At 50.2% G+C, this 24,311-nt stretch overlaps 3 protein-coding genes and 2 long non-coding RNA genes across 10 annotated transcripts in view; 4 read left to right on the top strand and 1 right to left on the bottom strand.

The window, feature by feature from the left end:
- The first annotated feature begins 9 nt into the window (after positions 1-9).
- Positions 10-9,634, top strand: LOC129602945 (nebulette-like). 2 transcript variants are annotated; one of them, XM_055507753.1, is made up of 26 exons: positions 10-145; positions 223-333; positions 416-526; positions 1,380-1,487; positions 1,560-1,670; positions 1,747-1,854; positions 1,932-2,042; positions 2,116-2,226; positions 2,811-2,921; positions 3,003-3,104; positions 3,210-3,314; positions 3,392-3,490; positions 4,292-4,396; positions 4,462-4,566; positions 4,636-4,743; positions 5,131-5,241; positions 5,319-5,435; positions 5,500-5,607; positions 5,675-5,779; positions 5,852-5,956; positions 6,067-6,159; positions 6,425-6,691; positions 7,042-7,213; positions 7,280-7,582; positions 7,797-7,927; positions 8,123-9,634. In XM_055507753.1, exons 1-26 carry the CDS (start codon positions 125-127, stop codon positions 8,297-8,299), a joined length of 3,216 nt encoding a protein of 1,071 aa, XP_055363728.1. In that variant the 5' UTR covers positions 10-124; the 3' UTR covers positions 8,300-9,634. The 2 variants fall into 2 exon arrangements, with proteins under 2 accessions (XP_055363728.1, XP_055363727.1); XM_055507752.1 differs by having other exon boundaries at positions 5,497-5,607.
- Positions 9,635-10,114: 480 nt separating this feature from the next.
- On the top strand, positions 10,115-14,652 carry ssr1 (signal sequence receptor, alpha). Of its 2 annotated transcripts, XM_029146216.3 has the most exons (10): positions 10,115-10,275; positions 11,093-11,226; positions 11,344-11,437; positions 11,520-11,623; positions 11,734-11,892; positions 12,108-12,184; positions 12,267-12,345; positions 12,493-12,586; positions 13,025-13,039; positions 13,332-14,652. In XM_029146216.3, exons 1-10 carry the CDS (start codon positions 10,206-10,208, stop codon positions 13,397-13,399), a joined length of 894 nt encoding a protein of 297 aa, XP_029002049.1. In that variant the 5' UTR covers positions 10,115-10,205; the 3' UTR covers positions 13,400-14,652. The 2 variants fall into 2 exon arrangements, with proteins under 2 accessions (XP_029002049.1, XP_029002050.1); XM_029146217.2 differs by lacking the exon at positions 13,025-13,039.
- Positions 14,653-15,444: 792 nt separating this feature from the next.
- Positions 15,445-16,838, top strand: LOC114853173 (uncharacterized). Its single transcript, XR_003785516.3, has 3 exons — positions 15,445-16,006; positions 16,077-16,172; positions 16,252-16,838. It is a non-coding gene; the product is annotated as an uncharacterized LOC114853173 (long non-coding RNA).
- Positions 16,839-16,840: 2 nt separating this feature from the next.
- On the bottom strand, positions 16,841-17,568 carry LOC121202151 (uncharacterized). Its single transcript, XR_005897525.2, has 2 exons — positions 17,238-17,568; positions 16,841-17,160 (listed from the first exon to the last, which is right to left on the bottom strand). It is a non-coding gene; the product is annotated as an uncharacterized LOC121202151 (long non-coding RNA).
- A 115-nt stretch (positions 17,569-17,683) lies between these two features.
- The window catches only part of LOC114853171 (sodium channel protein type 4 subunit alpha-like), a 69,682-nt gene continuing 63,054 nt past the window's right edge, over positions 17,684-24,311 (top strand). For all 4 annotated transcript variants that reach the window (XM_029146215.3, XM_055508069.1, XM_029146213.3 and 1 more), the window contains exon 1: positions 17,684-18,245. The gene's annotated coding sequence lies outside the window, so the exon portion shown is untranslated. The remainder of the gene's footprint in view (positions 18,246-24,311) is intronic.

Below are 24,311 nucleotides of genomic sequence, written 5' to 3'. Positions count from 1 at the left end.
GTTATTGGAGTGAAATGAATGTGTGCTTCTTTAACAGAAGTACAAGCAGAGCGGGAAGGCATGTCTGTCATCCAGCTTGTACGCTCAGCTGCTGCAGACGCCTGAGACGCAGCTCGCTGCCAAAATGTCGGAGCTGCAGAGTGAGGTGATCCGAGTCCCAGGTCGTCTGTGCCTTCATGATGGCTGGACCGGTCTGGACTTCTTTCTTTGTGTTTCTCCTAGAATAAGTACAGAGAGTCTGGGATGAGGAGCCGAACGCAGGCGCTTTTCTCTCAGCTGCCAGAGACACCACAGATTCAGTTGGCGAAAAGCGTCTCTGAGCTGCAGAGTCAGGTGAGAAATGAGCTTTGTTTATTCTTCTCAGCTTGTCCTGCACCCACATTTACTGGGAGCAGCTGATGGCTGACGTCCTCAGGTCAAGTACAAGGAGGCGAGCAAGAAGGAGACAGGCAGCTGCCTGTATCACCAGCTGCCTGAGACGCTGGAGACGCAACACGCTAAGGAGGCGACAGAGCTGCAGAGTCAGGTACAAGCTCATAGCTTTAGCTTCAGCCTCAGCATCAGCTTCAGCATCAGCTTCAGCTTTAGCTTTAGCTTTAGCTTTAGCTTCAGCCTCGGCATCAGCATCAGCTTCAGCTTTAGCTTTAGCTTCAGCTTCAGCTTCAGCCTCAGCATCAGCATCACCTTCGGCTTCAGACATGCTTCAAATTCAGCATCAGCTTCAGCATCAGCTTCGGCCTCAGGATCAGCTTCAGCATTAGCATCACCTTTAGCCTCAGCTTCAGCCTTTAACATCAGCCTCAGCATCACCATTAGCATCAGCTTCAGCATCAGCCTCAACATCAGCTTCGACCTCAGCATCAGCTTCAGCTTCAGCTTCAGCATTGGCTTCAGCCTCAGCATCTGCATCACCTTCAGCCTCAGCAGCACCTTCAGCAGCAGCTTCAGCAATAGCATCACCTTCAGCTTCAGCCTAAGCATCAGCATCAGCCTCAACATCAGCGTCAGCCTCAGCTCCAACATTAGCATCAGCTCCAGCATCGGCCTCAGCATCAGCTTCAGCCTCAGCTTCAAAATCAGCTCAGCCTCAACTTCAGCATCAGCCTCAACATCGGTTTCAGCATCAGCTTTAGCCTCAGCTTCAGTCTCAGCCTCAGCTTCAGCATCCACCTCAACATCAGCTTCAGCCTCAGCATCAGCTTTAGCATCAGGCTCAACATTAGCTTCAGCATTAGCATCAGCTTCAACATTAGCTTAAGCCTCAGCCTCAGCATTAGCACCAGCTTCAGCTATATCTAAAGATGTAGCATCAGCTTCAGCATCTGCTTCAGCAGCATCAGTATTGGTCCTGAGCTTTCTGCCCATACTCTTGTGTCCAGGTGAAGTACAAAGAAGCTAAGAAGGAGCTGAGCACCAACCTTTACTCTCTACTGCCAGAGACTGAGGAGATAAAGTTCGCTAAAGCCATCATGGAGCTTCAGAGTGAGGTCTGGTCTTGAGGGACAAACCACCACTACATTTTTCTGCTGCTTACATTCACGTTGCGCCTGTGTTTCCAGAATAAATACAAGCAGAACGGCGGGCAGGAGACCAGCAGCAGTGTTTTTCACCACATGGCAGAAACCAAAGAAAGTCAGTTTGCTAAGCAGATGTCTGAGCTTCAGAGTGAGGTGAGAGGCTGCAGCAGCTTTACACCATCCCTGCCCAGCACAGACACTGAGGTACTGATTGTGGTTTCTCCTCTAGGTGAAGTACAAGAAGGACAAGGAGGATCTGCCCAACACGCTGTACTCTTTGCTGCCAGAGACTCTGGAGACTCAGTTTGTTAAAGAGATGTCTGAGACGCACAGCGAGGTGGGAGCTAGCTTCAACTTCAGCTTAGCTGCCACGAGAAGGACCAGGGATTAATCTACTGTGGTCCTCGTTCACAGAGCAAATACAAGGAGGCCGGGAAGAAGCAGCTGGGAAACAGTTTGTATTCTGTGCTGCCTGAGACTAAAGAAACCCAACACGCCAAGGAGAAGACTCAGCTGTGCAGCGAGGTACGCGGCGGCCTGGTCACGAGGTGAAGCTGCAGAGCAGAGCCGTGCTAACGCTGTCGGACCTGTGTTGCAGAAAGCCTACAGAGAGGAGGGCAGGAAGGAGGCGAGCTGCTCGCTCTACGCCCGCATGCCCCAGACCATCGAAACCGTCTTGGCCAAAGAGCAGAGCAGGACGCAGAGCGACGTGAGCCGGAGTCTCCGTGTGGCTGTGTTGGTTGTGTGTGTTTCCATGAGCAGTGAAGGCTGAGGTTTGTCTGCTGAGGCGTAAACACCAAGCAGACATACACAGGATGTAGCCTAGTGTGGTTTCACTGTACCAGAGCTTCCTGAAAGACCTACGGATGAGACGATCCTGGTCCTGGAGCCCCAGGGAAGCCAGCGAAAGCTGGGGGGAAAGTAGGACACGTCTGCCGTCTGGATTCATGTGCATTGACCGTGAAATGTGAGCTTCACTGGGGCATGTAACACCTACACAACGCATGTCTGATCAGACATGAAGCCTCCTTAGAGCTTGTGATAAATTAGAAGGACAGTCCCTGAAGCTGAATCCAGACAGACGGCAGGTCTGTCGGTGCCTCATGCTGTGAAGGCCTCGTATTCACGTCTTATTTTTAGGATGAGTGAGTGTGTTCCAGGCGTTAGTCAGCACCGGGCTGAATTAGTCATGAGCTCTCCTCCCCCAGCCCATCATGCTCCACTGTGTCTGCTTCTTCGCTTCCCTTTCTCTCCACTTTCCGTCCTCACTTCCTCACTCCTCTGTTGCTCCAGAAACTGTATAAGGAGAAATACAACCGTGAGAAGGGAAAGTCCAGCTACATCAGTATGGAGAAGCTTCCTGAGGTGGAGCACGCCATGGAGGTCGCCAGGAACCAGAGCCATGTAAGACAGCTCTGCAGCTACGTCATCTGTGTGATGCTGCAGACTCATGTTCACGACTCATGTTGGTCCTGCTGGTCTCAGGTCAGCTACAGAAAAGGCAAAGAGGATCTTCACCACTACAAGGCGGTGTCGGACAGACCCGACATCGTCAGCGCCACCAACGCTGCTAAACTGGCCAGTGATGTGAGTCTGTCTAGCTGCATCCCGTTTCCATGACATCAGTCCTGTCACTGAGCTGGCCTCAGGTCATTGTGGTCATGGTGATTAGCTTAGGTGCTTTCTCCTCAGGTGGCCTACAAGCGCCAAACCAATCCACCAACCCACAGCGACGGCTCTTTGTTGGCCAGAACAGACATCCAACACGCCAAGGAGGTGTCCAAGCTGGCCAGCCAGGTGGCGCACACGCACTCCGTTCCATCATGCACTGGGCGGGTGGCGACACCTAATAGTCACCTGTCTGTGTCCTGCAGGTCAAGTATAAGGAGAGCTGCGACATGCGGCCTTGCTACAACCCGCTGGACTGTCTGTCCTTCAAACAGACGCAAGCTGCTGCTGCTCTGGCCAGTCAGGTGAGGGACACGCGGTGGCTGGGCTGACTGGGCTAACTGGGCTGACTGGGAGGGTCAGTGGAACCAGATGCCACACTCGCTTTGTGCAACAGAGCAGTAACAGAAACACAGACTTTCACACTTTCACATTTTTCACAAAAATGAGGACGCTTCTGCTTCGCAAATGAAGAACGTCAGTGAATGTGTCATCAAAGCTGTGCTATAATCAATCTCTACTCTCCAAACCCTGTCAGATATTAAAATCAACCTTGTTAGCATTTCAGCTGCAGTTCCCCTTTAGATGGTTTGTTGTCTGTCTCATTCACTTTGTAACACACTCTTGTGGTGCGTTGTGTGGGTGTAACCATGGCGACCTTTCTAAGGCAAATGGAACGGGATTGTGGGATGAAAGCTGGAGAAGCTGAAGAGGTTGCACACACTCACACATCCATGCAGGATTCCACACATGCCCAGCCTACGCGCACACACACAGCCAACGTTCACCGGCTGCCCACACAGACCAGCCTCCTCTTCACAGCCTTATGTAACAGCTTGTTGTGCACAACGCTGCACGTCCTGCTTCCAGAGAAGCAGACAGGAAGCCAGGTCTCTGAATAGTGGCACAGGAAGTGATTCTGCTGAATATGGGAGACATGAAGGATATATTCTGTTACTGATGCAATTAAAAATATATATCACACGCTGTAGAAGCTGGTGAAGCTTTAAACAATGAAGCCAGTGCTTCAACAAGTCAGGGGAAGTTTAAGAAGGTTTAAATTAACTATATGTTCAAGGGTTGTTCAAATATTCTTTGTCCTGCAGGTGCAGTACAAGAAGAACCAGAACCAGAGAGCAGAAGGTTCCTCAGACCTGCCCAACTTGGTGCAGCTGGAGCACGTGCTGGCTGCCAGCAAGCTGCAAAGCAATGTATGAAACCACCATTAACCCAGCATTGTTATGAGAGCCAGTGTGTGACAGTGTGTGTGCATCAGGTGGAGTACAAGAAGAAGTACGAGCAGACCAAGGCTCATTACCACTTGGCTGTGGACACGGCTGAACAGCTCCACCACAAGGAGAACGCGGTGCTGCACAGCCAGGTCAGCCACGTCCCGGCTCCCTCATGTCTCATCTGTACGACGGCTTTAAGCAAAGCGCTGCTTTTTCAGGTCAAGTACAGAGAAGAGTATGAGAAGAGCAAAGGCCGATCGCAGATGGAGTTTGGAGACACTCAGATGTACAAAGTGTGGAAAGAAGCTCAGAAGATGCAGAGTGAGGTAAACACTCAGATGTAAAACAGGATCAGGGAGACAAGCTGACAACACTGGGGGTGAGCAGCAGTAGCTTGAACAGGTGAGTCAGGGAGAGAGGGCAACAGTGACACCTGGTGGCGAAAAGACAGAAACACGTCCATGAAGTGTAACTTCAGGCCACTTTAATTAGGTTTAATTTTCAGGATGATGGTTGTCACTGATGTTTATTCAGACAGTGATGTTATTCGAAGGTTTCACATCATCACCAGCATCTGTTTTAAGGTTCTCCTTTGAGGTAAAGCTCCTTTGTCTGATGATCTTGTTCAGTCGCAGAACAACATGCTTTCATGATGTGACGCTGCACTTGACGTGTTGATTTTGAATTCTGCTGATCCGTCCTGATTCTCCCAGAGGGAGTATCGGCGGGAGTATGAGGAGCAGGTGAAGGGGAAAGCCTTGGTGGATGTGGAGCAGACCCCCGTGTACCTGACGGCCCGTCACGCCAGCAGCCTGCTGAGCGAGGTAAGAGCTTGAGCTACACGAGTCTCACAGGTCATCGTCACATGCATCGTCACGCTCTGATCTGGGTTCCTGTGCAGAAGGAGTACAGGAAGGACCTGGAGCGAGAGGTGAAGGGACGTGGCCTGTCCGGCGTGGGCCTGGAGGAGACGCCTGAGCTGCTGAGAGTGAAGAAAGCAAATCAGATACTGAACCAGGTAAGAAAACACGCACCTTAATGTGACGCGACTGTGGGCTGAGCTGGGTCCTTGTCTGCAGAAGGAGTACCGCAAAGACCTGGAAACGGAGATTGTGGGTAAAGGCATGGAGCTGAGCGCCGATGTCCTGGAGATACAAAGAGTCAAGAGAGCGTCAGAGATCCAGAGCCAGGTCAGTGTCAGAGTCACGTTGTAAAACCAGGAGGCGACAAAGCCAGACGCGGTGTCTGTGTCTGCAGAAGAAGTATAAGGACGACGCCGAGCGTCTGAGGGGGAGCTACCACGCGGTGCCGGAGACGCCGGAGATGGAGCGAGTCCGAGCCAACCAGAGACACGTCAGCTCCGTGAGCATCCATCCCCGTCCTCGGTCTGACCCAAACCCAGCTGCTGCTCACTGGCTCTCTGTCGCCCCCTAGCTGCGCTACTGCTGGGACTCCAAGCTAATGCGAGGCCTGATGTCGTCAGTCACAGAGACGCCGGAGATCGTCCTCGCCAGAGAGAACGCCAAGAGGATCAGCGATGTGCGTCTTCCTTATTTACCTGCAGAGTAAAGAATTATGTTATGAGATGGTTTTACATCTTCAACAGCTTCTGTTTGAGTTCCTTTGAAGTCTGTGTCGATCTTGTTCAGGTCCAGTACAGAGAGGAGGTGGGTCGGGGCACCGCCGTCGTGGACACACCTGAGCTGGAGCGAGTCCGACGGAACCAGGAGAACATCAGCTCAGTGAGCACACACGTTTTAGTAGCCATGTTATTCTGGGTCAGCATCCGTGCACGTCGGTTGTACTTCTGAGGAACAACTCACAGCCATCATGACACATCAGCTGTGTTGTCATGGCAACCGGATAACGTCAGGTCGTTTCCATCTCACAACAGCCTCTAAGCTGTTCATGTTGGCATTGTTCTGTATGTGTTGCTGTGGTTTGGCAAACTCCAGTCTGGTACAGAACCGTTATTTGTATGCTGTAATGTCTCTGTCGTCCTGCCAGGTCCGGTACAAACAGAATACACTGAAGGCCACCAGTGTTGGAGTGACTCCAGAACTGGAGCGAGTCCGACAAAACCAGGAGAACATCAGCTCGGCAAGACTCAGACCGAGACGCACACAGATGCTTGGTTTGTCGCTTTGCTTGACAATTTTTTGTGAACAGGTGAGGTACCAGCGCGGGCTGCAGGAGGTCCGGGGCCACAGCTGCACTGAGCTGGACACGCCTGAGTACCGGCGAGTCAGGAAGAGTCAGGACTCGGTCTCCATGGTACCGGCCCGGTTGCAGTGGCTCCCACCTGGCTGTGGAGTGACGTGGCACCAGACTAACATCGGCTACCGGATGTGTGTGTGTGTGTGTGTGTGTGTGTGTGTGTGTGTGTGTGTGTGTGTGTGTGTGTGTGTGTGTGTGTGTGTGTGTGTGTCTGTGTGTGTCTGTGTGTGTGTGTGTGTCTGTGTCTGTGTGTGTGTGAAGCTAATAAAACCTTTTTGAACGCTGCCTCTGTGTTTATTTGCTCACTGACCAAACGCACCCTGCTGTGAGTGTGTGTGTGCTGAGATCACAGTGTGTGTTAATGTGTGTGTGTGACCTGCTCTGAACCAGCTGTGCTCCTTCAACAGGCCAAGTACCATGAAGACTTCGAGCGAGCGCGCGGCCGCGGCTTCACGCCGGGGCTGGACGATCCCAGCATGGAGCGCTACCAGAGAGCCAATCAGATGATGGCAGAGGCGGGCTACAAGGGGATGCATCCCGGAATGGAGACGGACAGACGACCGGGAGGCATCATCGTAGGTCAGTACCACGGCCCAGGTAGCGGCTCAGACAGACTCGGAGCTAAACCTCTCCTCCTCTCTGAAGACCTAAAGGTGTGGCGGACCAACCCCGGCTCCATCTTTGATTTTGACCCTCTGGAAGACAACATCCAGTCCAGGAGCCTCCGCATGATCTCTGGTACTGGGACTGTCCCAGCGCCTGCTGGAGGCTTTATCCTCGTTCAGATAGAAACGTGTTTTATATGTAAGTTCACAGTAGCGCTGACTGGACCGTGTCCTTCCTGCCCGCCAGAGCGGGCCGACTGCACCCTGAGCCGACAGCCCTCCCAGCAGTCTGTCAGCTCGCTGACCTCTGACCTCTACGACTGTAGTAGCACCGGAACCCCGGGTACCTTGTCTTCTGTCGTCACTAACTCACCTGTGTGAAAATTCTTTTCATGAGTGTATTCTCATGCCTTTCCTCCAGAGTCAAAACCACTAATAAGACAAACTAACTGTTTGCTCACAGGTTTGTGTGTGGAGGACACCGTGTGTCTAAGTAAAGACGGGGCACAGCGTCGCACCAAAGACTTGTTTGACTGAGTGTGTTTGTGTTTCCCCAGCTCCGGTCCTGCCCGGGGCCTACCACCAGGGGGCGCCAGTGCAGCAGCAGCAGTATCACCACGGCTACATGCACCAGACCAGCATGTCATCGGTCCGATCCGTCACTTCCCCACCGCACTCAGGCACTATGGTACCGTCTCTGTGTACTACCAGAACCTTTAACTTTCAGGAGAACCTTTAAGTGGCTGCACAGTGAAAGTATGAATGACACAAGTTGTCCCTCAGGGTTTGATTGGCTCTGGTTCAGCTCTAATGGGGCAAATGGGCCTTAAAGTGTAGCTGCTGCCTGTGTGTTAACTCTGATCTGTCCGTCCTGTCGTTACAGCGTGTTTACCGGGCGCTGTATGACTACGCAGCTCAGGACCATGACGAGGTGTCCTTCAGGGATGGGGACGTCATCATCAATGCTCAGCACATCGATGAAGGCTGGATGTACGGCACTGTGCAGAGGACCGGCAAGTCGGGCATGCTGCCAGCAAACTATGTGGAGTGCTGCAACTAGAGGCAGAATAAGATAAAACCACCGTCAGTGTCCGAAGCATCAGCAGTTGGTGATGGTCAGTTACAAGGTGTCATGTCCATATGATTCCTTGCTCCACTGGAGGTTGAAGGCATAAAATCAACAGACATATAATATGAAAGTGGCAGAAAGCATCAGGAGCAGGTTTACTATAACTGAACATCACACACTGTTGATGTGGGAAAGTGAAGGTGAGAGGGTGGAGATTTTAACGTAGAGGAGGGTAAGAGAACGAGATCAAGGTGGAGCCAGTGATGGAACCAGGAGGGAAGGTGGAACAGATCAGACTCATAGCGTAGGAGTACACATGTCTAATTATCATGTAAAATAAGAACAGGATGTTACAGAGAATCCCAAACCAACAGCTCTTAGTTCTACTAACAGCTGAGGGTCCGGTCAAACCAGCAGATGGAAGTCCAACCCTCAGACAGTTTATCCTGTGTTTGAGGCCAGTCGATGCAGCGTTGCCTTGTTTGTACAGTCACAGAAGCCAGACTCGTATTTAATACATAGGAACCAGCAGAGCCAAGTTGGTTTGAACCGTTTGTCAGATTTGTGGACATAAAGAAAACTACACAATATCAGAGAGAACAGGAAGGTTAGATTGAGAAGCCAAGATGATGAGGATGATGAAGGCGAAGAGGCCAGAAGGTGAATGAAAGGCAGCGACTCAGCAATAGAAACAAGGAGAAAGATCCCAGAAGACCAACTATTTGTTTGTCCTCACTTTTTATTGATCTTCAGCTGAGTTGTTTTTGTATTGACGGAGAAAGACAGACAGTTCACAGCCTCAGATTTCAGTGGCAGCACTAACCTGTGTTTGTGAAGGACTCAACTAACACACTGTGTCTTTCTGTTCACCCCCTCAAATGATTTCGTATCTATTTTTATGTATGAATAAAGTTTTTCATGTTATGTTGTGTCCAGAGAATTTAACACACAGTAACATTGGTGTGGACTGAAACTATTTTGATACACGGATCCTCTTTTACTCATGTGTGTTTGGGGTTTGTTTCTTGCTGTTTTGATGGCCTCCTGCTCATATACTCTGCCATCATTTGTCCTTATAGCTGGATGTTTGGTTTTATAAATACTAGATGCAATAGATTATGATTTACTGAGTATTCATATGTTACCTGTGTTGACTTTGGAGGGGTCATGTTAAAAATCCTTCTTCTTTAGTCTGTATATCCACAGATTATGCTACATTTATTTACATATTATTTTTAATTGTATATCACTCAATCCCAGTTATGTTTTGTCATATGGTAATTGCAGTGTGTTAGATGTGGGAGAAATAAAATTACCTAAATGGAACTTGTCCTTGTGTTCATGTTTTCACTAAATGAATGGATTCATCATGTTTTTTTATTGGGCAGTAAATGGAAAAATGCACACGAAAAAACCACAAACACGAATGAATGAATTGTAAATACAAACGTATACACTCGTTTTTTTCATTATTTGTAATACTAGTTATTTTTTGCATTAGAAATTTGCCTCATTTAGCAAATAATATGTTTCTTGAATATAAAGAAATTTAATATAAATATATGATCTAGTTAGACACGACTTTGATATGTCGGTGTTTTTAATATTTCCGACCATCAGACACTTCCGGTTATATGTCGAATTTGGGTCCTCCCGGCTTGGTATATTTATTGTGTCTGCGGACCATACCCGAACCAGGGCTCCCCGAACCAGCCCAGAGTGGGGTTCAGCAGATTCAGACTCAAACCGAGCGGTAACCAAGTATTCCGTAACACCCACCCATCAGTGTCTTTTGCGCATGCGTCGCTGTGATAGTAACGGAAGCGCTTCGGCGGTTCCCATAGACGTGAAGTGAGAGACAGAGGCTGGGAGAGCTCGCCGTGATTTCTGCTCCAGAATGATGAAGTTCTTGCCGAAACTGTTGTTGCTGCTGCTGCTGGCCTTCCCGGCGACGCTCCTCATCAAGGGTGAGTCCGCGTTACGGCCACAGAACATCCGTCAGGGGGTGCGTTAGCTCTTGCATGCTCCTGTTAGCGTCTCGGCTAACAAGCTAGTTAGCCGCTGTGAAGAAAGAGGAAGGCCCTCGTCGTTTGACATGTGCCAACCGAAAGTACATAAAAGCGATAAGATCCTCACAAAGTCACCAATTTATCAAACGATTGGCTTGTGGCGTAGCATTCCTGGCTGTTTATGATAATGTACATGTAATAGACATTCCCGCTGGCTCCGTCTGGCACTTTAGCCCCCTGCTTAGACTGACGTGTCCTTACTGTTAGCATGAAGCTAACTGATCCAGTCCACGCCAGCTCACGTATGGACGTTTGACGACCTCCGAGGCGTCTGATGGAACCTTAGTCTCGCTTAAGTAGCTATAAACACTGTACTCGGCTCTTGTGAGTGTTGTGGCGATAATAGACATCAGCTGAAACCACAGTGATGTCAGAAACTTTATCCGTGTGTCAACAAAGTGTGAATGAAGCTGAAAATTGAATGAGTATACGACAATACAGTCAGTCTGTAATTATGAGGACTGTAAAATACAAGAGATTGTCAAATAATTGGTCTGAACTATGTTTCAGTGTAATAGATGTTAATGCAATGAATGAAACTAAAGCAGAGTCTGTCTTATTCATTAGCAGCATAACTAAAATAAAAAGTATCTTGCAAAGATACACATCAGGTCATTTACGAGACACAAGGCTGGAAGATGCTTCACCTCATCTGAGAGTGAGGCATCATGGAAAAGAGATGTTTTCTCTACATCCATCCTTTCTTTCTCATCAGGCCCAGGGGTCAGTGCTCAGGACCTGACGGAGGACGAGGAGGCTGAAGCTGTAGACGAAGATGTGGTGGATGACGTAACGGCTGAAGATGAGGATGACGAGGCAGAAGTAGAAGATGATGACAATGCAGAACTAGTGAGTGATTACACCAGAGGTGTTGTCCATCCTCTGTGGATCACAGCCTTTGAAATGATTGTTGATAGAAACTCTCAGTTGCTCTTGGGAACTGAACCTGTATGTATCCCACTTTAGACAGAAGAAAAAGAAGATGAGGAAGATGCATTGATTGGAGAGGTGAAGGCCTCCCCAAATGCAGACACCACCATTCTGTTCGTCAAAGGAGAAGGTGACCACCTGTTTTGTGATTTGTGTTTAATGATTGTGTGATTTTTACCACTTTTATTCATGTTGTTGTTTTTTCCCTCCAGACTTTCCAGCCAACAACATCGTCAAGTTCCTGCTGGGTTTCACCAACAAGGGATCTGAGAACTTTGTTGTTGAGTCTCTGGATGCTTCTTTCCGTTACCCACAGGTAAAACAGGACCCAGGCTGAACGTTCCTACCTGTAATTCCAGCTTCAACAGTCGAAGCCAATTGAGCAATTGAGCAGCTCACTGACTTGACCGTCTTTGTCTCTGTCAGGATTATCAGTTCTACATCCAGAACTTTACTGCCCTCCCACTAAGCACTGAGGTTCCTCCGGGGAGACAGGCCACATTTGAGTACTCCTTCATCCCTGCAGAGCCCATGGGAGGGCGACCATTCGGTCTCGTCATCAACCTCAACTACAAGGACAGCAGCGTAAGGACGGGCTGCTGGGTCTGTGTGTGAACAGCTTAACGACTGAGGCTATATTTCACTTTGCTGTCTCATAGTCTAAAGTCATAACTGCTTAGATTCATGACTATTACGGTCTGTTCACTGTGATTCCATGCAGGCTGGTGCTTTCTCCCAACCTTCTCTCGACGTGTCTCCTGTCTTATCATCATCATCATCATCTTTCTTTCTCTTTGCAGGGAAACATTTTCCAAGATGCAGTTTTCAACCAGACAGTCACCATCACTGAGAAGGAGGATGGACTGGATGGGGAAACGTAAGTCTACGTATCACTTATCACCACAGTCACTTTTTTCTCTTCCTGTTTTTTTTTACTTTATCTCCACATCTTCTTTCAGAATCTTCATGTACGTCTTCTTGTCTGGACTTGGCCTGTTGGTCGTTGTCGGCCTTCACCAGCTGCTGGAGTCCAGAAAGGTGCAGTTAGATTTATTATTTTGAAGCAGAAAATCACCATAAGATTGTTTCACTGGGTTCATAGGACCAAAGTCCTCCTACCAACATCTCTGATGAGCAACATTAACAGTGTTCTTACAGTTTCTTGCTGTGTGTGTCATTGTGCAGAGGAGGCGTCCGGCTCCAAAGGTGGAAATGGGAACTTCGAGCCACAACGACGTGGACTTGAGCTGGATCCCTCAGGAGACACTCAACCAGATCAGTACGTATTCTCACCTACCTGCTGTGGGTCCTGCACATCACGTTTTCTCACCAGAAGCCTTTTACCTGTTGCAGTACTGGAAGTAAAGCCGACTGTAGGAATATTAGGCCATGACTAACTCTCCCCCCCGACCTCAGACAAGTGGTCATGTCAAAGTGTGTAGATCTTGGCCTAAAGTTACTAAAGTGCACGTTAAGTTAAAGGCTTCAGTTTAATAGTCGGTGAATTATAAACTGACCGTGCAGAACAACATGGAGCAGCTCTTGTCTCACGTTGTCTTGAGTGTTTGTTTTCCTCAGAAGCAGCTGGTTTTGTTTCTGTTCTCTCCCTGCCTCACCTATTTGTGAATGACCTTTAACCTTCACTGTGCATGAGGGTCGCTCACTCTTTTCTTTCTCCCTCTGCCTCCTCGCTGTCACACTTTTCCTACGTCTTCAGTGCAGAGTCGCAGAGGTGAGGCCTGCTTCTGTCTTGTGTGTCTGTTACGACTGTGACTGTTAATGTTGGTGCTGTGATCAGTTCCAGTACTGATGCTCTAAACTGCATAAATGCACAGTACGACCAGTTTCAAGCCTTTAGTCCTTGTTGTAGTGGAGCTGCTGAACCGCCTGCGTGTCAGTTACCTATAATAACTGACACATAGGCAGCAAATAGTCACCCTAATATTTTCTCACTGGGTCAGAAAAAGTTTTCAAGTGTGGAAAAAATCCACGAGCCAAACTCAGCTGAGCTCTGTGTCCTCCAGACAAGGCGTCTCCAAGAAGATCTCCTCGCAAGAGGAACCAGAAACGCTCGGCTGGTTCAGACGAGTGATGGACCCGCACCGCGTCAGCGACGGCACTCGCCAACGCGTCTGTGGAGGAGGAAGAGGAGCGATGCCACAGGGAGCAGACTGTGTCCTTTCTACTGAGAAAACAAACACGTGAAGTCTGGCTCCACTTTCAGCTTACAAACTGTTGAACACACACACGGCCCCTTTTTGTTAACTGTGACTGTTTTCTGAAGCTGTCACACGAGCAACAGGAACCAGGATGAAGGTTGTTGGTTGGATTCGTAAGTTAACTGCTCATCGTTTTAGCGCAGACCAGTCAAACCAGTAGTAAACTTTTACTGATCACTGTTTTTCTAGATGATTATTTCACAGGGATCTAAGACGTAGTGCTTTAGTTCGTGTTAAATCGTCCCTGCACCAGAACCACTGGGTTTTACTTTTAGTTTCTATGTTTTCTTCGTGGTTCTGCCTTCATAGATGCTGCTGACACATTTGGGCTTGGTAGAGTCTGTCTTTTCTGCTCCAGCAGCCCCCGGCTCAGTTTGTTCTCTCCTTTGCTCATTTCACTGCACTGACCCTGATTCACTGTGGTACTCTGTGCCGTTCTCCTGTTAAACTGTAGCAGGTTGGAGGATGAGCATGAGGAACCCTGAGGATTCATGATCAGCCGTTCGGTGGTGCAGCTACTGTTTGTAACAACATGCTGAGGGCGAGACGATTACCCATGAACTGACGCCTCCACCGGGTCCATGATTGTCACAGTAGCTGCTCCATTAGATGGGCCGAGCTGAGTGAGGAGCAGCGGAGCAGCTGGAGCTGCTGGGGTCAGTCATGCTCATGTAAACACTGGTTCTGCAGCAGCTGATGGTTCAACTCAACGGTTGGACTCTCAACCTTCAACACGTGCCTGTTTGTTTTTTTGTTTTTTTTCTAAATCAGACAAACTATTAATGAAACGGTGACTTTGAGTGTCTTGGGATTTTTCTGTTGTTGTAATATGTGGAACTGCCTGAAGCACTGGTGTAAATACTGGCTGGATGCATGAGACAACATAGGAGCTAATTTATTGGACTGGCAGATTGAGCCTGACGGTGTGTGGGGTGTCTTTGTGTGACCACTAGGGGGCGACACTGGTCATTTCCAGTACAGCGCTGTGGTTTGCCAAGTAACTGGTCTCAAACCTCAGACTGGTTTAAACCACTTCGTCGATTACGGATGTTTGTTTGTTTTTTCATAGATTTTTATGTTTGTTTGCTTTTAAACATGCAGGAAAATAAACTGATGATTTGCTGTAGCTTTTTTCCCCTCTAGTTATTTTGTTTGGATCTCATCTCTGGTTTTTGTCAAAGAACAATTGTAACGTTTCCATGTGAATCAGAAGTTAAGCTGCAGTTTCAAGCTGATCACTCGGCTCAGACTGGAAGCTTCCATCCGTTTGGATACTGGGCCCCAGCAGCTCTGCACGTCCTGAACGCCTGATGAGCAGGTCAAGATGCCTCCGTGTCAAATAAAGTGACGGAAAGGTGCAACGATAGAAATTTACGTCAGACAGACTTTATTTATACGGGAGTGTTGACGTATTTGGTTACGGTTTATTTCCTGGTTGAAAAGTTTCTCTTCCACTGAGGCAGCTACTGTGTGAAGGCTTACACACACACACACACACACACATACACACACACAACCTTGGATCCAGTTACTGAGTGTTTTAGCATCATAATGGTGTGATTTATGAAAATCTGCTTGATTGACCCACGCCTCCGTGTCAGTGCTGGGTCCTCGTGGACCCGCCTCCCACCGACGTCTCCCCGGCTCATGACGTGACCTGTGATGACTCACTGGCGGCGCCTTGTTGCTTTTGGAAGCTGTTTCCAGTGCAGGTTCTGTGGGCGCAGCGTCACTTTCTCTGGCACACGCTCAAAAGACGTAGCAGTGAACCAGTTTTCTCCAGTGGCGCTGGAGCTGAATCTGAGGACGAGGCTGTTATGGTTCCACTTGATGTCTGCAGCACCGAGAGGTGGTGATCCGGTCCAGGCCAAGTTCTGCTTCTGAGCGAAGGCTAACCTCAGGTCAGTTGGGTCGGTGCTGGGTTTATGTTCTAGCTTGAATGTGTAGAAATAATTTGTTGTTGCTGGAATGCAGCCGTTCAGCAGATTAACTGATAATCCATCTAGAGAAAAGTGGCCAAACCTGCTGAGAACAATACTGTGTGTGTGTGTTTACTTCTAATGCTATAGAGACATGAAATGATTGGTTTGTTTCTGGTGCATCCTTGTCCAAACGTTCATGTCCTTTCGTTGAGTCCTGCTCTGAAACATTCTCCTGTGGTTAATGTTCTCTAATGACGCCATCCTGAACACGGGGTCAAAGTTTAAAGTCCAGCAGCCAAACACGAGCTGAGGCCAAAATATTGCAGTCCTGCCTCTGGCGTCGATGGAGCAGGTCACAGCCTTTTAACTGTAAAACACAGCGGGGCTTTAACTTCCAGCTGCTGGGGACGAACGCAGCTCAGAGTCTGGATGTGGCAGGAGGCCAGGCCAAAGCCTAAAGTTCCGTTTGCTCTGGTTCTAGTGTCGGTGTCGTGGTTCAGACTGAACGATGCTCAGTGACGGACACCAGGGCGCCGCCGCCGACCAGGACCCTGCGCAGTAAGGCCCGGTTCAGAGCCGCCGCTGCCGTGGCTTCAGCTGCGTCACTGCTGCTTCGTCTGCTCCACAGGGACGAGCGGAGCGGCCCAGCTCTGCACCTCCTGCTGAAGCAGAACCAGAACCCAGAGCCGGCCAAGTTCAGACGGCACCTGGAGCCTGCAAAGAAGTAAGAGCCAGACATGAAGGCTGAGGCACGAAGGAGCAGAGTCCAAATGATGCAGAAGGTGACGGGCTCTCTTTTTCAGGAGCGTGTGCGTGAGGACGAACAGCAACGGCTTCCGTCCGTGTTTCTGAGTCACCAACAGCTGACGGCCGACAGCTTCTCTTCGTCGTCACAGATTCAGTGAAACAGAATAAGAAGCGCGGAGTATTTTTACTCCAGACTGGATCCCTGAGACCAGATGAATACTCATCGCCTTCTTATCAGATGGGTTCTGGTTCTGGTTCAGATTACATAGAAACATTAGAGCAACATTTACAAGTGTTTTTCTATGTTTCTGCCACTAGAGGTCACTAAACTCATGTTCACAGACCAGGAGCCTGTGGGGGGTGCAGGTACTGGGTGAACTGGGACAAACCGTCCGTTCATACTTCTGTCCACTAAAACATGGTATGAGCTGGTGACAAACTCTACGAAATGTTTAATACGTTTGATTTTGTTAAATAACAGAATGGAAACGTAAACTAGTCATTTCCGTTGTTATATTCAAACTTCCTTGTGTTCTGCCGTTTACCTTCATGTTGGGTCGCGTTTTTTCTGCTGTTTGTGTGTTTTGGTTTATTATGAAACTAATGAAAGTCCGACTGTAATAAACTGACTCCTCTCCTGAAAGCTTCCTGATTTGTTCCATTCATTTTAAACACCGCCTTCATATGAGTCTGGGACGTTTTGTCCAGTAAATGAGCCGTTTTCTTCGCCTCGTTCCGTCTCCGGGTCGTTCTGGTTTCTCGGTCCCGGTCTGCTGGTCCGGAGCCTCCAGTGCCCCGCGGGCCTGGTGCTGGTGTCAGTTTGGCTTCGTGGACGGAGCCCACGCCGACAGGTGTCCAGCTTCACACAGGCTGATAAGGATCATGTGTCGCATGCCGGCGGATTTAACCCCTGGCCTCAGAAACAGCTGAGCAGCGGCTGCAGAGCTCTAACGTGTCTTAGGTTCCTTAAATACAATGAAAACTAAAGGTTACGACGTGGAGATCGGACGCGACCGTTGATGTGTTGAGCCGAACTTCTTACAGCTGGTGACGAACACAAGGGGGAGACTCCGGTTCAGGCTCACGGGAAACCTGGACCTGCTGGAGCAGGAGAAGTGTGTTAGTCTGTGTGGGAGGAACCAGAATATTCACCTGGTTCAGGTCTGATCAGAACCAGAACCGCAGTGAACACATGAGGAGACAACAACGAACTTCTGCTGTGTTGAAAAGTTTGGCGCTGGGTCTAAAGACCAACAGCTTTACAGTGAATGTGTATGTGTTAATAACGGCACAGTCCATCCTGTCTCTTAAACTGTTTTTGAACGTGCGTGTGCGCGTGTCTCCGCGGGACTTGAGTCGTAACCTCGCGATACTCCCCTTGTTTCCAGCTCCCCTTTCTCTCTTTCTCTCCCACTCTCTCTCCCCGCGCGTCCACGGGGCGATCAAGCGGCGGGGATGAAGGGAGTCTGAGCGCTCAGTCCCGCCGTCGCCGCGCTCCAGTCTGACGCCAAACTTCGCACTTTCCTTCAAATGTTTCCTCCTGAAAGTAAAACAGGTAAAAAACAGAAGCTGGAGCCGCGAGGGAGACTTTCTGTATTTGGAGGTGTTAGTTCATCTTGTTAATTATCACACCTGGAGAAGAATGAAACCTTACGTCTCCTAAGGTAGACGGGCGTGTTTTCGGGATTAAAGGGGGAATTAAAGAAAAGCTGGAGCCGCATCTGGAGGATTAAAGCGGCTGAGATGCGGGAGGAAGCGCGGCAGACGCGGTGAAGCCGCCCGGTGCGCACTTTCCCCTCCCGGCTGGACTCAAGAACCCTTCCCTTATTTACCGACGCCCCTCTGCTTGGATTAAACACCCACGAGCGTCAAAGCCGTCTTGAATTTCATCGAAAATTTCACTCAACACTTTTCAATTTGTTTGCGCCGCGGAGTTTGCCGCTCATGGATCCGCCACTTTGCGCCTGGAGTCCGGATGGGACCTGGCAGCGCTGAGCGGTGACGGTGTGAAGGAGAGACCGACCCGCAGCTTAACGCAGGAGTTTCACATGTGAGTAAACGGTTCTTCATCAACTCATTCCGAACACCTGCAGCAACAGCTCGACGAGCGCGAGACGCCACGTTCGTGGAGGTTTGTAACTTTGATTTGGGCGCAGATCGGGTCCTCGTCAACTCATCGCGCGTCTCTTGCTCCTCAGAGACTCTGGTGGTTCTGTTCCTACGCAACCGAGCCGAGCCGAGCTTTCCGTTAATTAGCGGCTGTTCGTGCCTGTGGCCGCTGCTCGCGGTTCGGCCTGTGTCACACTTCGGCTTCCTGTGTTTGTTCCGGTCAGTTTAGTTTCATACCTGTGCTGAATAACATTTGTGGTGTTTCTCATGTTATTGAACGTGTTCAGAGGAGCTGTGGCGTTTATGGTCGACCTCTGCCTCTTAACTTTGACCTTGGCCAAATGAGGAGAGTCTTTCTGCTTTTACTGGGTTTTGTGGATTTCCACATTATGGGGCTTCTTCCTAACGTGTTGGCTCATAATGCAAAAACCGCATCGCTTTGACCTGCAGCTGTGTCGCTGTGTGACCTCTGACCTTCAACCTTCTGGATGAATCTCTCGTAATCATGTTGCACCACACGTGACCCCGGTCCTAGTGCAGCAGCAGCAGACGGTGTGTTTGGATCCATTTTGACCCGGTGTTGTTGGAGCCGATGAGCCAGAACCCGAGCAGACGTGGACGAGGCTGCAGCTCTGCTCAGATTAGCTCCGTCCTCCTCCCCCGACTCCTGAAGTGTCCTTGAGCGAGACGCAGTCGACAGTAGATTAGAAGCTGTGACCCCCGACCCCTGACCCCTGACTCCTGTGACCACGGTTACTGGCTCTGGTGGTTCTGTTGTGATACCAGCTTCAGTAACTTGATCGAAACATGTGATGGAAACAGCAGCTGTGTAGAACAGGCGCCGAACGACCGAACAGGTTCTGATCTGATCCTGGAGGTCCGGACCCGTCCCAGCGCAACGCTGCCTCATGCAGCGTGTGTGTGTGTTTGTGTGTGTGCGTGCGTGTGTGTGTGCGCATGTGCGTGTGTGTGCGTGTGTGCATGTGTGTGCGTTTGCTCAGTGTTTGAGCAGCAGGTCTGACCTTTCCTGAGCTCGGCTCTGTTTGACGCGGTGACATCAGTCCTGCAGGTTTGTGCTTATTATCTGGAGGCTTTGTGCAGTAAAGGCGCCGTGTGAAACCCGAGGCGGCTCTATAGCTCTTATTGTGGAGATTAAAACCCCCCCGAGCCCGGACAATCAGCTCTCAGCGTTTGCTCTGCATTCACATGCTTTCTGTGTTCTCCTGTGTGTTAACCGCTGTGACAGACGGACGTTAATGTCACGGCCCGTCCGATGTGAAAGCCTCGCCGTTCACAGCTCACAAAGGAGTAAATGGTGCGTGGCCCGACTCGTGCAATCAGAGAAGCGGGTCTTGTTTCTGAACACCAGGACTTTTCCAGGTACCGAGGCTTTCCACTGATTTTTCTGCTCCAGTTTCCTGATGAGGCAGGTTTATCAAAGACCGAGGAGTGCTGCTGCTAATGGCCGGCTCTCGGGAAGAACCAATGCTGGGTGGCCCGGTCCACCTGGCTCAGTCCAATTCATCCGCTGAGTCAGGACGGACAGATGAGCCTCGGCGGCTGTAATCCTCTGCAGAGCTCAGAGCTGACACTTTAATTATCTGTTATTAGTCTTTTAAAGCAGAAAGACTCTTAAAAGTGAAGCAGCTCATGTCTGAGCCCGAGGAAACGATGCATCAGCAGAACCTCAGGTTCTGAAGTCGCAGGGTGGAGCTCATCAGTGAAATATCTATTTAATAAACCACATCTTTGGTAAATAAATGTTGTAAAGGAATGACCTCACACTAACATGGGCGTCACACCGGACGGGTCAGGGAAAACCCAGCTCTGGACCGAGCCAGAACCAGTGAGTCCTGCCTCCTGCTCCTCGGGTACGAACGCTTCAGCTCCACATTTCTTTATAGGCAGGTTTGAAATAATGTGATGTTCTTTAGCAGCAGCTGCACCAGTGAGTCACGCCAAGCGAAATACCAAAGAGCAGCATGTGTCGGCTTTAATCGAGGTCCGGTCAGCGTTTCTCTGAGTGACGGTCGTGGCAGCGCAAAGCGGCTTAAAGGCGAGGAACAGGCCCGTTCTCCACGACCCGGAGGATCCTGAACAACCCAGAAGATCCGGCTGTCGGTTTATTGTGTTTCACTTAGTAAAAGTAGCCAAACTACGTAGAAATACAGCATCAAAGGAGGCGTGAAGACAAACTGAGTCTGGAGCTCAGAGGTCAAAGGTCACAGGCCGAGGTGTGACTGACAGCTGTGGAAGCAGCTCATTTATCTCCTCGTCCACTTCTCCTCGAGTGTCTGTGAACCCACGTGTGACGCGTCTGTCCACGGGATGACGGGCGTCTGGTCCCAGACCGGATCGCTTGGGCCCGGTTCCTCCTCAGGGTCCTGTGCTTTGACACATGAGCCGCACCTGGTGACACATGCTGGGAGCTCACCTGATCACCGCTCGGAGCCGTGGGGCCCGGATGTACACCTGGAACCATGGCGACGGCACAACCCTGACAACCGGACCCAGCGGAGGCTTTCTTTACCGGAACCCGTCTGTGTTTGTTTTGATCAGAGCAGAGACTTTGGGGGTTTCAGTTGAACGTCAGTGTTTCACCAAGTCAGTGCCATCAGCTTAGAAATGACTTAGGTCCATGATCAGAACCTCTGTCAGAACCCTCACTGGATGCTGTCGAACACTCAGGTACTGGTCAGTTAAGACGGGCCTGGAGCTCAGACGCTGAAGTTCTGGATAAATCAGGAGCAGATGTTGAGCAGCATCCTCGGCGCCAGCTAATAGTTGCGTCAGTGATGGTGCTGCTCGGATCAGCGCCGATGACGTTTATCTACCTTTACTCGTGTTCAGTGATCACAGTCCGGCTCCTGCTGTGGTGCATTCAAGTTCCCCTCTAAAAACCGGACGTTTATGGGAAGCTGTTGTTGATCAACACCTTGTGCATTGGTTCCTTCTCGTCCAGACAGTTTGTCGTCTCTCCATCAGAACATTATCAAATATTTATGTGAGCTACTCAGCAATAAGCACCAACCTGCTGATGCCGGTACCACGGAACGGGCCTCGCTTCCTCCTTGTGTCTCGGTGGGGGTAGCGCTCAGGTTGCCAGTGAAGCTTTGGCTCGTGTGGAGGTCTGGCGTCTCTGCTGGAGACGATCCGTGGCGCCGGCCAAACCTGGCCCGCTTTTGGCAGGTCCATCCGTTCTCTCCTGGCGCCTCCCCAGCGTCAGGTGCAGGTGAAGCAGCCGATGTGTTTCACCAGCGTCCGTCCTATAGAGAAGGTTGGAGTGTTTCCCAGCATGCACTGGGGGAACGCAGGGAAACACCTCCCTGCCGCTTCCCTTTGAGTAGATGTGTTTGAGCCTCTGCAGAGAGAGAACGAGTCCAAACCCAGTCAGGTGTGTTCTGCTCAGACTGTGCGACGGACACGAGGCGACGAACTGCTGCAGCAGCTGATGAACGGCCTTCAGCTGCCGGCGCTGGGGGTCGACTCCGGGTCGCTGGGGTTAAGCTAGCGAGTCGTCCCTCAGGACCAGAATAAACCGCTGAGGCTTCGGGACAATATTAGAATTTATGGATTGAGGCTGAGTTGAAACCGCTTCAGGCCTCTCGACCGCAGTGGGGACAAAGGGAAGCCCAGGTTCCGTTCAGCGAGGCCCAGGTTCGGCTCGGTCCGACAGCCATGACTCAGTTGAACATCACTGCCTCAGAGTCGTGCTTTGACCCTGAAGCTCTGGACCATGTCAGAGGTTAAAGGGTCCGGAGCAGGACGTCCACCTTCCACTTCACCATCAGACTCGGAACATGGACGCAAACACAATCACTAACACAAAGTGATTTAATCAGCCACGAGGGACGACAGTGAGAAGAACAGGAGAACAGCGTGACACACGCTAACGGAGCGGAAGCGACGCGCTGGGAGGAGCCGTCACACAGGATGAATGTAAGTGGGTCGCAGCGCCAGCGTGAGCCCACGCACACGATCGATACGAAGACCATTAGGTTGATCAGCTTCCAACTTCAGCACCTCCTGTCAACGTTCCGTCGTCGCAGACCTGACGTCTGGTCAGAAACGGAACCGAACAGAACTGAAAGCGGACTTTAACGCTAAGATGAGCTCTGCTTAATGCTGCGTTCACTGACAGCGTGTTTCTGAGAACATTGTCCTCTCCAGTGTTTCCTCAGGAAAAGAGCCTTGACCCGCTAGCCATTGATCCAGTGGTTGTCAGGACCAGAACCACAAACGCTTCTTTCGTACTGAACCATTTAATCATTGGAAACTAATAATCATTAGCTTTTAGATCAAACTAGACACGAAAGAAAACAACAAACCTGAAGTGACCAGAACCAGAAGCTTCTGATTTCATACTGCGCTGTCTCCAGCTGAAGTGGAGCAGAATTGTGTGTGTGTGTGTGTGTGTGTGTGTGTGTGTGTGTGTGTGTGTGTGTGTGTGTGTGTGTGTGTGTGTGTGTGTGTGTGTGTGTGTGTGTGTGTGTGTGTGTGTGTGTGTGTGTGTGTGTGTGTGTGTGTGTGTGTGTGTGTGTGTGTGTGTGTGTGTGTGTGTGTGAGAGCTATAACAGGGTGATGAGCTCGCTCGTCTGACCTCCTTTGCTGCTAAATTAAAAGGAACCTGAATATTGATGCCTAATGAAGAAGGTGTGAGTCGGAGAGAGGCTGACGATGACGAGGCTCAACGCTGCCGCTCTGGGAGATCACCTCGATACCAGAACACAGCAGACCCGTTTTGTCCTCAGCTGCCGTTTGCAGGGCTCAGCTTTTTGCCTCTGGTTTGATGTGGATGCAGCTGATTTGTGTCAGTGTAGGTTTGCACATGCGTGATCCCACTGTGTCTGTGGTGATGATGATGATGAAGTTGTTGTAAATCCCTGAACATGGAGCAGACGTTACTTCATGGATTCATTCCTGAACTGACCATCTGCCGGCTCTTTTCCCTCTGTGCTCTCTCCACACTGGCTTCCCTGTCTCGTGGTTCTGATCCGTGTCCAACCGTCCGGACTTTGTGGATTTGTGAGTTTCATGGCACCGATTCTCATTTATTAGAGCTGTAGATTTAAAACAAGGCTGGAGCTGCAGCGGCTTCAAAAACGAACCACTGTGGTTTCGTGTCCACTGTCCTGAGCAAAACACGTAAATATCAAAGTCACAAAGTTTGTGTGGAGTTTTATACAATGAAACTCTTATCGCTCCGTGGGCCGAGCCTCTGCGTGGTCCCTGAACGCATCGTTCTTACGCTGGTTCGTTGCTAGTGTTCGGGTCTGTGGACAGTGGTTCTGTTCTTGTTGTTGTGCTGCTAGAACAGCTGCTTAGGCCCGTCACTGCCGGCCCACCTGTCACTAGGTGATCTAATAATACCTCAGTGTGTGCTGCTCGGCCCGGTTGATCCGGGTGGATAGGTGGTGTCTGTGGCTCTTGATGCCAAAGGTAAATCCAGTAGTTCTGTGTTCTGACCCGGGTCCATCCTTCAACCTGAGGAGCATCTGGCCTGATGTGAAGCCTGCCGTGACAACAAAGCGAAGGGGATCCAGCTGGCCGCAGTCACTGCTCCTTTGGTTCAGTGGAAACCCAGAACCCGGTCCGGGCCTCACAGTTTCCATCAGAACAGTTTTCTGACCCGCTTGAAGGATGAACCGACTGAAGGGGAAGAAGCCAGTGAGTGGATGAATAATGAATGTGTGACTGTAAGCACCGCTCACAGGAGCCGCCGAGGGCCCGCGGCGAGTATCGGCTTCCCACAGCCCGATGGCCCGGTGTCACCAGCAGGCAGGAGGTTCTGTCCTCAGCTGACACTGACCCAGTGGACCCTCCAGAACCAGTGGTTGAGGTTCGGTTATGCTGTGCTAGTTTGGTTTGTCCCTGTCTTTTGTCCACATCAGCAGCACAAAGCACAGTTTACTTATGCTGGTTCAACTTTGACCTTCACCAGACGCCGAGTCCACGTCGTCCTCTGAGATGGAACCTTAAACTACACGGGTGACCAGTGACAGGGCAT

The sequence above is a fragment of the Betta splendens genome, chromosome 4 (assembly GCF_900634795.4).
Source record: "Betta splendens chromosome 4, fBetSpl5.4, whole genome shotgun sequence".
Lineage (NCBI taxonomy): Eukaryota > Metazoa > Chordata > Actinopteri > Anabantiformes > Osphronemidae > Betta > Betta splendens.
The sequence above is the reverse complement of the archived record's forward strand: the minus strand, read 5'-3'. Positions and strand labels throughout refer to the sequence as shown.